The 16,885-nt window shown below is 41.3% G+C and overlaps 1 protein-coding gene across 1 annotated transcript in view; it reads left to right on the top strand.

Moving 5' to 3' along the window:
- The window catches only part of chchd3a (coiled-coil-helix-coiled-coil-helix domain containing 3a), a 56,093-nt gene extending 44,031 nt beyond the window's left edge, over nt 1-12,062 (top strand). The window contains exons 8-9 of the mRNA XM_026327402.1: nt 7,994-8,129; nt 11,391-12,062. Coding sequence (XP_026183187.1) covers nt 7,994-8,129; nt 11,391-11,414 — 160 coding nt within the window. The 3' untranslated portion in view covers nt 11,415-12,062. The remainder of the gene's footprint in view (nt 1-7,993; nt 8,130-11,390) is intronic.
- Nucleotides 12,063-16,885: the final 4,823 nt, after the last annotated feature.

Below are 16,885 nucleotides of genomic sequence, written 5' to 3'. Positions count from 1 at the left end.
CATGGCTGTACATAGCAATATAAGTACTATTGTAAAGGGATTTTTTTTTTTTTGGCATTTCTCCATCATGCTTCAAAAACCACAAAATTGAATGATATTTTGTGACAGAAATATATGTAAGTATAAACAAACACTTCTAAAACTGTAAATAAAAACTACCCCTCTAATGTCTGAAAATGTTGCCAGAATCATAAACTGCAGGTTATCAACCTGCTCTCAAAGACCTAGACAAAAAACATTTGTTCTACACTTCTTTTACACATGCATAAACGCAATAGATAACTTAACACAGTATGTTATGCTTAAAGACATACAAATAAGAACAAAGCTTTTATTCACTCTTCCTCTGACACGACTGTAGATAAGAGTTCCCAGTTGCCTGTGGAGAAGGAGGCTATCTCTCTGCACATGATTTATATGCTGCCACATTAACCACTAGTTGTTTATCCAACTCTGATGCATTATCAAACCTTCCAGTTCAGAATGTGTGACCTTTACTGCACTACAGAGAGCCTCCGTATGTGTACTTTTTACTGTTAAAATGAAAGCACGTGAGTGCACTCACATACATGGATGTGTATGTTGACATCTGCATAGGACTCTAATATCTTGACAGGTTGCAGTGACCCAGTGGGGCTTTCATTTGAAATGGGAGCTGGCAGGCATGGAGGAAAATGATAGATGTGAGATTATGCGAAAAAGATGGAATGGGAAATGAAAGAACAGTAGCACAGTCCTAAGCCCTCCTGACTCTGCTAACCTTTGGTGGTGCTGTGGGCTTCTTTGTTGAAGCCAGTTATTCTGTTTTTGTCCAGGCTGCCTGTAAAAGTGAGATGAGACAGGAACATCACATATTGTTGAATGGGTGGTTCTGAGAAGACTGTGTAATACCGAAGGACTGAGACCATCATCTCTAATGTCCCCTCTCTGAAGTCTCAAAAACTTGGACTCCTCTAAAGTTTCTGCCTTGATGGTGACATTTGTCATAAGATCTGAAAAAGAGGTGGATTTTTGTGTGCATGTGTGTCTCTGAGCCAAGCGTTTTCAGTTCATCCCATACAGTTGGCCGTAGAGAATAAAATCTCATTTTGTCTGTCACTTCACTGTCACTCCTCTCCTCCCTCAGGCTGCAAACTCACTCCCTTTGTCTGCTGTTTATATTTTAGCTCTTTTGAATAAATCTTTTTTAATTTAATCCAGTTGACAATAACAGCAGCCGCAGTCCTCGCTTCGTCTCTTCGCGCGCACACAAAGGTGGAATGAGGAGGCGTGGAGCAAAACTTGTTGAATGTAAATGGCTCGTTGTTTTCCTTCATAACACTGGTGTACTGTACTGGCTTGGTTAAGAGACCACACCTGGCAGTCTGTCTTCTCCTCCATGCCATATGGAAGAAAGTAGTGCCCACTCATCTCTCTCTCAGCCCATTGTAACCACAAACATCCGCTATAAACACCTTCAACAACCCCTCATTTACATTTATTTATATACTGTGCATTAATGTATTGGCTAATATTACAAGCAAATTATACCTTGGTATAATTACAGTATACAGACTATGATCAGTTTTATTGCAATTAGTGTCACTTAAGACTTTAAGACCTAGTCAAATCACTGATCTTGATCTGTGGACACAAAATTGGTAATACTGCACAATTTAATGCAATTTCAGTTGCATTAGCCCTACAACAAATCATTGCAGTACTATTGCGTTGTGCATGTTTTATCTTTCACTTTTCTGAAGGGGATAAACAAAATCGAGGTTTCCTGCTAAGTCCACCCTGCTGCTACAGAATGTAAATAAGGTCTCGAGGCAGGTAGAGGCTTTCTGTTTTCCTGGCAGTGCTCCCATTTCTTTAAGGGATTAATACTGATGTCCTAAAATTAATGAAGTAATGATTTATTGATGTTTAATTGTGCCAAGCACACTGTTAATTACAAAAAAAAATGACAGGAAATAATTTAGCAGGCAGGTTATTGCCAAGTGCTACAGCTGTTGACGTAGCGATGTTTCTCTGAGAGAAGTGGTCGGCAAGGTGAGGCAGACTGAGCAGTGAGGCAGACTGCACAGTGCTTTGACCCCTCTGTCAGGTGAGGGTGAGCCACAATTCTGTAGCTAGGCAACCGGGGCGCAGATACAAGATAGTGGTCAGCTGAGGAGACAGAAGTCAATAACTGCTTTAAAAGCTCTTCTTTTGGTCTTAAGAGCTTTGCGATGCTGGCTGTAAAAAGCTCACCAAATTCAAGGGACCTTGTGCGTGGGTGCATACACAGACAGATAATGCACATCTCTTAGTGGCTGATTTTAGTGTCTTCATGGTTGAGAGTGCGACTTACAAGTGCTATTGCTCTCCTTAATGCATATATAAATATATACATAAACATATCTATATATCTATATATAGATATATATAAAACAGGACTGTGGAATAAATGATTGGACTGCAAATTTGGATACCTTGTAATTTTAAGGTGTCTCTTCTAAATAAGTATCCCTGAGCCAATGAATATATCTCCACAGTATTTGAATATGTACTTGTGAAATATCTCAAACCTGTCTTTTGTATGAGGCCAGAAATGCACAGCTTCCTTTCATTCACTCATCCTTCTTTGTCCCCCTCGCTGCTCACTTAGGAACAGTGTTTTCCGTCTTAATTTAAATCTCTCACTCACTCCATCTTTGTTATTGTCTGCTTTTGCCTCCCTGACTCCCGCTCTCTCTCCATTCTTTGACAGTCTTTTATCCCTTACGCCTTTCTTGATTCTGTTTTTCTGTGTCCCTTCCTCTTTCTCTCTCTCTGTCTCTCTCTCTCTCTCTCTCTCATTCAGCCTCCTATCCATGCTGATGGATTTCACTGCAGGGGGTCACTCAGGTCTGCTTTTAAAAAGCAGTGTGAGCAAAATGTGTGTCATTTTTCTCCTTAACTGGATCATTTGTATTTATTTACCCCCCTCGGTACTGACGCCTGCCTTAACTAGAGAGAGCATGAGGGCTTTTTAAGGAGGAACCAGCACCCACCCCTTAACCCTATTAACCCCTAAGTGGACCCAAATGATGATAAATAGACAATGTGGTGATTGGGAACTCAATCTCGTGGCAGGCTAAGGTAATCCATACTGTCGATGCAGTTACATTACAGTACATGTTGCTGTTTTGTATGTGTGATGGGGCTTTGTGTATTTTTTGTTTGTCTGTGAGCAAAGAAAGGGGTTGGACATGAAGTAAAATGTTTTCTGACAACATAGCACAGCTCTCTAGACATCAATGTATGTGGTTTTCTATGGTCTTTTTTTCATAGTTGTAATGTATCTCAAATTGTGACAGATGAGTGTACATGTTTCCAGATGTGTCTCTCAGTTTATTCAACTATTGAAGCATGTTCTGTCTTTAACAGAGATCTATCAATGTCATTTTAGTGCACAGCTCTACGTGGTTATAGCAGATGGTAGTCATGGTCAATATATGTTGCCCTGAAAAATGGACTGATACTTTTCCTCACTCTTGGCATAACACATTGATATTGTATGAAAATCCCAACATCGATCTCAATACATCGTACTGCTTGCAGTCAATAATGTTCTTTTGAAAAATGAAGCCATAGCCATAAAGGCTTTGGAATATGTCCCCTCCATGGAAATGCGCTGACTGGTACAGCAGGAGGCTTCAAAGAAGGGATTGTATTAAATGATATAGGGACACCTTGAGGAGGGAGACAGACAGTGAGAGGAGTTAGCAGGTAATCTGTTCTCCTTTATTACATGTTAAATGGGACACGTTCACCCTCTCATATCATCTTTGCCCTTCCTCTCAACCTAGAGGAAAACTTTGCAAAAGGAGTGAGAAGGGAGCTTCACGAGTTTCCTCTGCTTCTTCCATACTTCTCTATCCATATCTCTCAGCATTTATAGTCTTTCACCACAGACTCAACTCCTCTTTTCCATTCTTTCTCTGACCTGGGTTTCACAAACACACATTTTCTGTCTCTGTTTCTCTAACCAAGCATTTTTTCTCAACATAGTTTCCTCCCCCTCGCCATCTACTGTTCTTTTTCCACTCGCTCTTTCTGCTTTTTGATTTATGACAGAGCTATGAAACTGTAATGTAGATATGTAAACCAACCTTGCCCTTCCCTTTGATTCCTCTCTCCTCTCTCTGTTGGGGTTCGATTGGATAAGATGTTAAGGTGAGACCTTTATTGCTACTGATGTCACAAGGCAAGACCCCTATATGGCTGTTTAGATTTACTGTCTCTGGGGAACAAGGTTGCAGTGTGCACATGCTCGCATGCTCTCTCTCACACAATCACACACACACATGCCCACACAGCAAATAATAACCAACTGTATCTGGCTAGATGGATCTGTTTGTTTTAGATTCCCCTCTCCACATGGAGTTTTATTAAATATCCCATGAACCTCTGGGGATTGAGGGAGGGAATAAAGGAAATATTTGGGTGGTGAAGAAAAGAGAGAAAGAGTGAGGCGATGTAGGACATTTATGTTTAATGTCTGGTTCCCTAACCCGTAGAAAAATCTTTTGATTTGTGTGTGTGGACGTTTGCAAGGTGGCACTATGATTTCTTCCTGTAGATGTATGTAATATGCATGGGTAAGTGATAAGCATGCTTTTGTCTATGCTGAGCAATATGTGTGTGTCCGTTTCTGATGCCTGTGTGAGAGGTCAGAAAGGGGTTAGGATCTGAGGGACTATTGTGTATTCACTTTTCTCGCATTTAATTCAATTCATCATGAACAAACTACCATGAATCTTAATGTCTGGTTATGTATGTGATGCAGGTGTTTAGTAAGCAAAATCCACACTAGCTTGTATAAAATAGAACAAGGGAATGATAACTTGAGGGTTTTTTTTGTAACAATGCTGCAAAAACTTGATATTCTAAAGCCAGTGACTATCTACTCAGGTGGCGCTGATACGTTTTGAAATGATCGTGATAGTTTAAGTGGTTTATATAAGTATACAAGGCAAAAAAAAAGGACTGTCTTCTAGTGGTTATGGTTTATAGTCTATTCATAATATGCCATGTCCGCTATAGCAGTCTTACTGTAGTAAATGACATCAAGGCGCCTAATGTAAAACTGAAGAGGAGGGAGTCTCCGTGTGGTTGGTGGCAGGAACTTAATGTTAATCTTAATGATAGATGATAGTGGATGCAGCGTGTCGCCACAGAGTATGTGTGACAGGGTTATTGTCTCCATGATTAACTCGCCCAATGTCTCAGTCCCTTCCACACAGAGAACATGAGAGCAAGCAAAAATAGAAGTAGCACTGTCTAGTTTCTCATCAAGAAATGCTCTTCATTTCTATCCACCCCCCCCACCCCCCACCCCCCCCCCCCCCAACCCATCCTCTGTCCTCCTCCCTCCCTCTCTTCCTGCGTCCTCCTTTCTCTCTCTCAGAGGCCATTAGTGGTGATAAACACAGTGGTTTGTATCAGCAGGATGCACCTGGCATTAACGCAAACGCTTAAGAAAGTAATTAGTGGGTGTATGTGGCTCCTCTCGTCCCTGTAGAAGCCCATAGGCGGTATAATAAATGAAAGCCAGGATCCATAGGAATAGGATGGCAGCAATTTCTGCTAGCACTGCTGTCATCGTTCAGTGCCCTGACGCAAAGCAATGGCCTTGTCATTCCTCCTGGCAAATGACTGAATTCATCCCTGATGGATCCACAAAAATTGAACCTTCTACACAGCCACCACCCTAATATTCAAGTCTTCTCTCAAATTGTAAATGTCAGGAATTGTTCAAAGCATAGACTTGCTCCCCAAACTTTTAAGGAGGTGTTATGTTTGCTCAGTTACAGGTAGGTGAGAAGATTGACACCTCAGTACATACAAACATTTACAGCCAGTATCCAGTTAGCTTAGCATAAAGTCTGGAAACAGGGGGAAAAGCTAGCACCTTTAAAGCTTACTAATTAACACATTTTATCTTGTAGAAAATTCAAAGTGTTAAAACAACAATTAGATGTTTTACAAGTGTCAGACTATTTCTTGGCTAAGACTAGTAATTTCCCAGTCTCCACTGATTACCTTACGAACTTTGCATATGCTTGCTGTTTTGCTGTTTCCAGTCTTTGTGCTAAGCTAAGCTGTCGGCAGTAGCTTTACCATACTGGCATAGTATTAAGCTTCTCAACTCACATTGCCGAGAAAGTGAGCAAGCGTGTTTCCCAAAATGTCAAACGGTTCTTTTAAGTGTTCAGATAGACCGTTCTTATTCTTCTCATTAGCTTTTAGATATCCTTGTTCTGTTTAGTTGATGAGCACAACATTAGCCAGAGAATGATGAATTGTATCGATTATTCAACCTCTGGTTATGGAGGGCACCTTTCATGCTGTCACTGACCTGTACGTACAAGGACTATAGATTTTTCTGGCCTCCCTAGCAAGTTTGATTGGGTGGCGATGTACATATGTACACATCTTCACTGCACCAGCCTCCTGCTGCATTGCACCCTGGGTAATGACCCATGCGACCAATCCCCTACTTTGTATCCAACAGGGGGTAATTTTTCACTCCAGGGAGCAAATCAAACATCCAGTTCTGACTACAGGAGCTCAGCTTCACCCCCAGTATTCCTTTGAGGTCTCCAGAGTTGCTGATGGGCAAAATCTCTTTCCCTTTCACACCCATGCAAATGTGTTTAGTGAGGCAGATGGAGTGTCCTGAGCGCTGGTGTGAACAAAACGATGACACCACCATTAGCATAATAGCCCTCGCATGGGCATGTGTCGTCATTATGGATTTTTATGGGGGCTGTGAAGGGACAGACAAAAGCAGTTAACCATCGACAAGGCACCAATGCTGTTGGTGCGTCCCACTTCTTAGATGGGCGAAAGGATCCCGCTCTTGCATACATTTAACAAAACAGTCCCATTTAAATGCACTGATGTTTAGCCTAGCATCTGTCATTAAAAGTCCTAGCATCTGGATCGTACCAGCTAAGACAGCAGCATTAAAGCTCTAGTAGGCCTCAGTTTTGGGAATGCTAAGCTAGATGTGTGGCCTACAGCCAGGAATATTAGTATCCTATTAGTAGATTTATTGTCTATGACAGCGATCTCCTCTTTGATGCTACAGTTTGACATTTAAACAAGTGCAAATGATACAGTATCTATCCAGTCTATATGGAGTTGACACCTTCTGGGAGCATTTGTGTACTAAAGGATGGATTCCTTAGTACCCAGTGGAGTGATCAATACTTCTCCAAGGCCTTTTTAAAGGGGCTTTCATTGTAAAACATAAGAAGAGGGACCAATTTATCAGAACAGTATACTCAGCTTGCTGATTATTTTAACCTGATCATTATCGTCATCACATTGTAAAGCAAGTCAAACTTATTGCTTGTCTAGATTAAACCAAGTTATCGTCTCTTCCATACAGTCCCATGGCACCCATAACTCTATTTTCAGGGACTGGAGCCATTGTTGGAAGCTTCATTTGACACTTCATATTGTTCGTTTTTTTGAAACCCCTCTGGCCTCTTGGTTATGTTGTAATGCACAGATCAACATGGTCATCACACCAGGCTGTGGAGGCTGGATTGACCTTTGACTAACCTCTAAGCTGGTACAGTAATACTGAGTCTTGCTTCAGGTGTTTTGGGCTGGAATGACTGTAGGTTAGAAAATGTTAGTGTGTACACACTAGAGACTGCACTATAGCTCAGTGTGCTCACATAATGGATGACCAACAATATGTCCTTATTTTGCTTTTGGTATCGATTTGTATATCTTATTCTTGTTTTGTCAGTCCCTCCACATTGCTCATCTTTAGGCATTTTGTGTCCATCTGTTGATCCTTTGATTCTCATTTCTCACTCCCAAACTTATCACACAGATCTTTTTTAGATTTGTATCCTGTTTCCTTATCTGTCATTTCTCAAACCTTTTTCTGCAGCCCCATCTTCCTCTTTAACACCATAGTTTTCTTCATCTTCATGTTATTTCTCTGCCCTTTTTACCCCTGCAGGCGATATGAGATGCATCCTGTGTGTGCAGACCTGCAGGGCCAGATCCTTGCATGCTACAAAGAGAATGTCGGAAAAACACTTCACTGTTCCAACATAGCAGCCCTTTACCTACAGTGTGTCAACAATGCCAAACAGGTATGTATATGTATACTGCACGCTTGTTTGAAATGAATGAGCATTTCATTGTGTGCATACTGTTCATGGGAAGAAAACACAGAAAATTTGAACTTGGATCCTTAAAAATCCTCCAAATAATGTTTTTTTCCTCCTCTGAAGAATGACAAGTATATGCATGCTGCTTCATGGACAGATGATATGTAAGTTGTAACGCTGCCTAATCTTGTAGTGTCGCTTTCAGTTTAATCGATTTGCGTGTTACAAAGTGGCTCTATGTGTATTAGCTACAGTGTAGGTCATTGGGCTCATAGATTTGTATAGTATCTATGGTAGAACAGCCATTCCCTTTTTAAACGTCTAAATCAATTAGTATAATATACACACAAATACACACTAGCATCCATTTACATGCACTGGCCCCTTGCTTTTAGACACAAGAATATGATTTCCACTGGGCTACTGGCGCCTGAATAAAGCTCATTCTGAATAGGCAGTTTAAACCTTACAGTGTATTTCCATAATACCTGCTGACACAGGCGTTCCCCCAACTCTCTCTATGTGTGTTTTAATGTAATAAGACCAAGGGAGTAGCTGATGCAAGTTGGAAATCATTGTCCTCTCCATGCTCTCTCCTTTCATTGCCAAGTGCAAATGTTTTTTCACCCTCTGTCTCACATCGTAACACACTGTATGGTAATAATGATGTCACTCAGACTGATATTAACTTAATCACCCATCCCCCTTGCTCTGCAGTATGTAACATCCATTGGTCCCAAAAAGACTCAATTTACATTCATAGAGCTTTTCTATTAGATTTTTTTTGCAATTGCATTGTTTTGCCGGAAATGAAGAAAACTGAGTTTTGTGTCTCTCTTGCTCGCTCTCGTGGGTATTAGTATTAGATCTAAAAGTTAGATGCAGGCAGATTTTTAAGCTATACATCATGTAAATTGTCCATGTTTTATTCATCATGTGGATGTGGGTGTGTGCGTTTAAGCAAGCTACCTGTAGCCTCGTCAAGATTCAGCAAGGGTATGTTCACAGTCCGGATCCTGTTATAATCTTGTAAATTGTTTGGAAGCAAGCCTGAGACGATATGGTAATCCGCTTGTGTTTATCACCCTGCAGCAATCATGGCACACTCCTGTTCGCCTGTGCTTATCTGTATAAGACTTGCTTTTAAAATCATTAGGTGCAAAAGAAATAGTTCTGTGATAAGGCTTTAAAGGAGTAATATGCAGAATTACGCTGCTGACAAAACGAGGGAAGGAATGAAGTAGAATTGATATGAGCTGATGCAGCTTCATGATTAGGATGTTTACACAGCTTTATCAGAGCCAAGCAGGAAGCTGCACCAAAAGGACATGGCTTTGACCTCTGAAGATCAGAGGTCACAAGATCCAAGTGTCTTTCACCTTCATGCTGTCTTTCAGACACTTGATAACATAGCTCAAACAGCGAGACATCTTTTTCTTCGCCCTTCCCTTCAAATTTTAAATTCCACCAGAAACTGCACCACAGTAGAATAGGAATGCCCAAGATGTGATCTCAATGAGGATAAAAAAAAAAAACCAAATTCCCCAAATCTGTCTTACAATAATGACCACTGAAACTGGAATCAGCTGAGACAGGGGCATTGTCAGCATCCTGACTTTTGTCACTGATAATTAGCGTTCTTATCACAAGAGACAGTGATAACGTTGGGACCTACTTTCTCTTTCTTTTGTGCCCTTTATGCCCCGCCACCATCCCTCCTTCACTCCCTCCTTCGACTATCCCTTCATCCCCAGTCACATTTCTAATGCATTCAGCACTTAACAGGTCTAGATAGCAAACAGTGAAGAAGAGGCATTCGAAGGACAGATAAAGTGTCTCTCTTTCTCCCTCGCTCTCTGTGAATAAGAGTTTATCATGGCACCCGATCTCTCCATCCACTGCTTGCGTCCTCATTCCATATTCTTGTTGCATGACTGCCTCTTGCTCCCTATCTTTTCCTTCTCCACTTCATTTTTTAAACTGACCCTTCCATCTCCCTTTTACTCTCAAAGGGCCAAGCTAGATCTGTGTTTGTGGTTTCAGAAAGTGTTATGTTTGCAAAGATTGAAATGGGAAAGGTGCAGGCTTGCATAACTCCTCCCTTATCTTGAAGATGGACACCATTTCAGTCACTACTGCTCTTAAGTATACACTTAACATAGTTTTAGTGTGCAGGGTTTGTTTGTTTTTTTTTTTACCGACATTTGAGATGATTTGGTTTTTCCTCTTCCCTTTTTAGAGAAACTTCTTTTATCCCAACGCAGGATATGTGCCAATCCCGAGTACTGATCCTGTCCCAGTGTTCTCTATACCTATAATTAAAAATCTGTAAACGACTCTGCATGAGCCTCACTGGACTCATTTCTGTTTCAGGTAACATGAGGGCAGGTGTTGATGCAGCACTTAAAAACTGAGTCAGTGGCGAGGCTCGGTGAAAAGATGCTCAATAAACTTTGTATGTCTTGATTCGCTTAAAGCTACCTGGGTAAAATTTTTGATGACCAGCAGCATTAAGAGGAAATGTTTTGATTAGTGGATGTCTTTTGTTGTTGTTGTTTTTAAGATGTATGTTGAAGGGAGCACATGCACAAGACTGTTTACAAGCAGCTTCATTCGTTGTAGCGATGCTGCCATGTTTCCAGGTCTCAGCAGTTACTGTAGATGGTGTCTGAGTTGTAAAAAGGTGTATTCTTCCTTAAAGTGTTTTCTGAGAGCAGCAGCTGATGCTATTTCTAATGATTTTATGTTCAAATCAATGCCAGAGAAAACTCAAAGAAATAAAATGTTACTCACATGGACTTATTCAATCCCCAAGACCAGTATTAAGTTGGCCAGTGAAGAAAAAGACATTTTCCTTTCTTTATTCCTGTCTACCATATTCTCTCTATGCCCCTTGTTTTTCCTCTCCCCCACTTTCCTGTCACTCATCTTAGGCAGTTTTCATCCAGTGGCATCAGCTGCAATAGACCAGTTCAAATGGTTATTGACAGGGAGTGCTGGGGATTTGTGGCTGCACTTATCGCTAACATGGAATCCAAAGCCCTTGGGTCCTTTCTCTACTTCTTGAACTCACTCCATCCTCTTCCCCTTTATTGTACTCCCAGGTCTTCCTCTTTCTGTCTTTTCTGTCCTGTGTGACATAATCTTTCTCTCCTGTTTGTTTTGATTATTTCTCTTCTTTTTTTTTTTCTTTTTTTTTTGCTTCTTCATCCTGCTAATGCACTTTCCTCCTTTTGTCTGCAGACCAAGTTGAGGACTGGAGGTTAAGGAAGAGAGAAGAAGCAAAAGGGAGCAAAGAAGAGTTTATTGTGTGGGATTACTGATTATCGACCGACTGACTGACAGACCAAACCAAACCAGAGTGGAAGAAGAGAAGAATGAGTCAGCACCCAGACATTCACCTTCAAAATCCTAAGGAGCTCTAACCCTAGCCCGACTAGAGGCATTGAACACAGCACCCTGAGTGAGAAATAGACACCCTTTTTCCTTGATTCCTATGTCCTTCCCCTTGTACTCTTTGTCTATCTCTCCCATGAGAATGGCAGAGGGGCAGTGATACTGTCTGCCATTATGGAGTTAGTGGTGGCAGACGCAGCCACAGGCCTGAGTTTGGCTTGTTAAAAAGGTAATAAAGACGAACCAGAACGACCTCAAGCCACTTTAAGCCATCCCCACTCACTCCAAACACCTTTAGGGAAAAAAAAATCTATTTTTTCTAATAAAAGTCAGTCCTATTTTGTTGTCATCAACTCACTGTTTTTCAGCTCCTAATGCACTAATGCACTATCCTGCCCACAGATACGTACACATACAAATATGTTTCTTCTTTGCATCTGGTCATGTGAGTTAGTGTTCATTAAGACCAACACTTGTGACAGTGTCTGATCCCAGGAAATAAAAGAAACTATGCAGGAACTGTTGTTGAACTTTCCTCCATAAATATTCAGTGGACTCCCTGTCTCAACTGTGTGTGTGTGCGCGCGTGTGTGTGTGTGTGTTATGCTAATTACAGCAAGCATTGTACATCTTTGATGGATGCGTGGCCCTCATGTTGTCAAGGCGACATTTTGCCAAATAGAGTGAACGAGCCCAACTGAAGAGGACTGAAACTCGGGGGAAATATTCGTCCCAGATGTTCTGGTTCATCATTTATCTTCCTCTCTGTTTCACTTCAGTCTTTCTTTATATAGTTCAGATGTGTGAATCCTCTGTGTGCTGTAGCTATTCAGCAAAAAGTGTAGTGATGTCTACCTCTTCTTTATATTCTCATTGTCCCTTTTTCTGTCATTTATCTACTGCTCTCTGTCTTTCTCCTCCTCACTTCTTGCATTGTGGAGTATGTTTCTTCTCTGCTCAGACTCCCAGGCTAATGTTGCCTTGGAGGAGACGGCTTCTCCACGCTGTCTGCACTCTGCTAGACTCTCTGGGTAGGGTTTAACTGGATAGACAGACACTGTAGATATGCGTGGGTGGGGAGATAATGCAGCCATCCACGCACTTTTTATAGATGCAGTAACACCGTGTGTGCGCGTGTGTGTATGTGCGTGCATGCGTGCGTGTGTGGACGTCCAATGCCCCCACATCTGCGTCTGAGGGACACCATCTGGGTTTGATGTGGTAGCAGGCAATCGCAGAGGAGACAGTATCTTAATTCTGCATCGGAAGAAGAAAGTGTGCGTGTTGGAAAGAGGGAGTGAGAGAGACAGTGTGTGTGCGTGCAAGCATGTGATTCATTGTGACTAATCCCCCCTCTGCCTGTCAGTCAGCTGTCCTTTTGCTTTTTGACTTCTGGACTCTCTAAGGGGTTAAGGGTTGACTTCCATTATACAGCGTGTATGTGTGTTGGAGGGGTTTTCTAAAGGTTGGTAATAATGGGTGTTGGAGTTCATGGCAGGTGTTTCTCCACAGAGCAGTCTAAGACCCCCTTTCTTTCCCATTTCTCTTCTCACTTGTTTTTTTTTCCCCCCTCTGTGCCTCTGGTAACAAGCACAGACGCCTCTCTGACCGAGTGCCTCTGAGCCAACATGAGTGATTTAAGGGCGTATCCAGTCTGTGATGAGATTATATGACCTGTAATATAATTTTAGAATCATAAGGTCTAAACATTGGGCCTCCATCATGACCTCTTTAAGATGTATAGTTTCTATGAAAGAGCTTCAGGCACATTCGCTTTTCCAAAGTCACAAGGAAAAGGAGTCCTGTGAAACAGTCCATTAGCAAAGAACGCAATGCAGAATTGGAATTATTCAAAATTAATGTAGTGTATTTTACATACACGCCTCCCAATAATTTCTTTCATTTATCAGGTAATAGAAGAAATGAGATTTGGGTGTGAAGAAACATTTTGGGGAATGAAAAAATAGTAAATACTGAAGTGAAGCTGTAGGCAGTTTTCAGGCAGTGAGTTTGTGAGGTGCCCCCAAGGCTGGTCACTTCAGGGTCAGGGTTATGAGAAGCAGTGGAAAGTAAAATTTTAAAAAATAATCACTGTGTGAATAAACACACCAGGTTATATAATGAACTGGTACAACTGTTTTGTCTATAATTAATCTGTCTATAATTAACTAGTCCAGAATTTTGGTATTCTCTGATTGTTTCTTCAGACGGTCAGCCATGCCTAAATGAAGTGCCCATCACCATCATGACTCACATACCCAATAAAAACACTAAATTATTTCCTCTGCCAATGCAAGTTGTTATAATTCTTTCAGTTTAGTAGATAAGGGCATTTGTAGGGAGATATTAAATGATCTGCAATTGCTGTCAGAGAGAACAGAGTTTATCTTATTAATCGCTTATTTGAGACATCTGGGAGAGTGTCTTTTCACAGAATAACGAAATACTGAGTCACAGACATGTGCCATGTAAAGAGAGAGAGAGAAATGTGGGAGGGATAGTAGGAGTGCCGGATCCCATCTCGAGAGAAACTCCACAGTGAAACCACTTCCCTTAACGGAAGGAGGAGTGTGGTTTAAAATCCTAATCTCATTATCAGGATGGTATCAGTGTCAGTTTTACTGGCTATTCCATGAACTACAACGCACCGGTAACAATGTTAGTGTCTCAAACTGTATCTCCGACTATACTATCCACAAGAATGTCCATTATGCTTCAATGCACTATATGACTTCATGACTTATATCAATACATGTCCACCCGTAAAAATGAGTCACACAACCAAGCAGATGCCAAGAATGATGTGGATGTACAGTGGCTATTGTATCTCCTCTTATCGGTTATATCGATAACACTGTCGCTCCTCCATCACCAGCTGTTCCAGTGGTCGACCACCCTATCTCAGGTGAGAGGCTCAGGCAACTCTGTTACGATTCAGACTGGAGTTTTTCAGTTACTGTTCAAAACTACAGTGGCTTCTGGACTGACTGGGCATATAGTTGTATTTTCCTTAAATACATGAAGGAAATTGTCCATTAAAACTTCCCCCTCTGTCCAGTTTAAAGCCTATGGAAGCAAAGTATGTCAGTGTCCTCTGATGCTTATAATTATTTCATGCTATTCGTTGAGTTCATTATAAGTACTTCATGTTGTACCTTGTAATTTTGACTTATTTGTATCAGCTTCTGTCAGTAGGCTATGGCTTCCATTGTCTTTTTAAGTGCACTGTACCATCTGTCTGTTTGAACAGTGACACTCTGTGGCTTTGACTGTGTAAAGTGATTAGGAAAAGGCTACTGTTGAATTTTGATGCTTTTATATTTCAGACCTATATTGCCTTTGTTCTCCAAAGAAAAAAAAACAGAATCCACTGAACGCTGCAAAAAAAAATACAAAAGTCAACATCCTCCACACTGATGACTAATCACATTTGACTAAATGACCTTCTCTGAGGAAAAAACATCATTCCCCTTTAAAGTTTTCCCCACACTCTATCTCTGGTTGTTATCTGTCTGTGCATCTCTTTGTGCCTGTTAGTGTCTCCAGGGTCTATCCCTATTCTTGTTTTTGCACTTACTCCCTTTTTTTAGTTCTTTTATTGTCTATTGTCTTACTCTCTTTTCTCTTTTCCTTACTTTTTTTCCCACTTCTTTCTTTCTCTGGCTCTAACTCATCAAGGATGTTGAAGAATAGGCCGGCAGCCTGAGGGGCGGATCTGTTGGCAGTGATTGGCTCTCCTTGCTTGCCAATGAGGTGTGAAGCGTCTGCCACGCTGCTGTAACTCTTCTCTGAGGGCCACCCTCGCCTTTGCGCTTGTCTGCTGAAACACACATACACACACACATATACACTAGATACAAGCACTTGACAAATGCATTCACGCACACAAATTTAAAATACGACAGAAGACGCTATGAAAAAGCCATTATGGTTATGACCAAAACACCTTGTCCTGTTCGGACTTAAGTAAAAGTGACCACACACACACAGGAAATGTTTTTGATTGTCAGCACTGCCAGTGGGGCCCTGCAGATGAGAGTAGACTGTCCTACACTCCATTCTAGTAATGGGCAGGCAGATGGCAGGCTGCTCTGTAGCCTCTGCTTAGGCTGATGGCTCTATTCATCAGGCTGCTTCACCCTCCCTGTAGCCCTGCACCAGGCTACAATTTATAGAGTTCTCTCTCCCTCACACTCCCCTCTCTTCTTTCCTACTCTTATTTATTTGCTCTTTTTTTTGTTTTGTTTTAGTCTGCTCCTTTTCTCCTCACTGAGTCTGTGTTGGTGTCTGTCTGCTTGGCGCCGTAAAAGTTAGAACTTCTGCTCGTGGGGTGAGTTATTGGATTGGTGTTACAAAGTGTTGCAACTTTTATTTATTTACTTATTTATTTGGAAGACTGAAGTTTTGGTCGTGCAAAGATGTTTTGGAGACACAGTGAAGCTGCTTTGTGGCAGATAAAGTCTCCACTGGACTGGGTCAAGTCTTAATGGTTTTAGGGCCAAAGCCAGTTTACTGCAGTGGAGTCTAACTTGGAATACAAAACACGTAATTCAACATTTTTGGGAACATACTTACTGTATGTGCTTTCTAACTAAGAGTTAAGTGTAAAGATCAATACCACTTTTCTTACTGTAGCCTACACTAAATATGAAGCTGCAGCCAGCAACAGGTTATCATCCCTGACAAATTGTGCCCGGCAGCACCACAGGACTAGTTCCAGGAGCAGTAACTTCTTCAAGGGAGTTAAGAAGTGACTGCTGTCAGACAGGAAACAGCCCAGCCCCTAAAACTGATTACTTTTCTTGCCTAATTATCACTGTACCATATGGATAAAGAGTCACAATCGTGAAGAAATGCAGAGTTAAAGTTAAAACAGAAGGTAAAACAGCAGAGCAACTAAGGATGAACATCAGGTATCACGTAAAAAAAAAAAAAAATGTGTTTAAGTGCTTCTCTTCTCTTTCCAGAGTTTAGTCTGGTCTGCAACAGCTTTTTAAACTGGTGCCAGCTCTGTCATGGGGACAAGTGCAGCATGTCAGGTCAACTTTAATAATGTAGAATTCACTGGCTTTGGTGTCCTGCTGTGGAAAAGCTACAGTACAAAGATAAAGGGGCATGTGTTGATGAAATGATTGACTAAAGGCAATAGAAAAAGAGAGGAAGGTAGATAAAAATGGCATGATTGAAAGAATGAAACAAATAAATGGTTGATCTCTATCATGAAAGCTGTATGAAAGATTTGACATCAGTTATGGTGCTGTGATGGATAGCTGTGTGTATGTGTGTGCGAAGGGGAGACTGAGGCAGTGAGCGAGAGCTTGGCTTTTACTCTCAGTTTCCCT

This window comes from Mastacembelus armatus, chromosome 23 (genome assembly GCF_900324485.2).
Source record: "Mastacembelus armatus chromosome 23, fMasArm1.2, whole genome shotgun sequence".
Lineage (NCBI taxonomy): Eukaryota > Metazoa > Chordata > Actinopteri > Synbranchiformes > Mastacembelidae > Mastacembelus > Mastacembelus armatus.
Note: the sequence above shows the minus strand (reverse complement) of the source record. Positions and strands in the feature narration are given on the sequence as shown.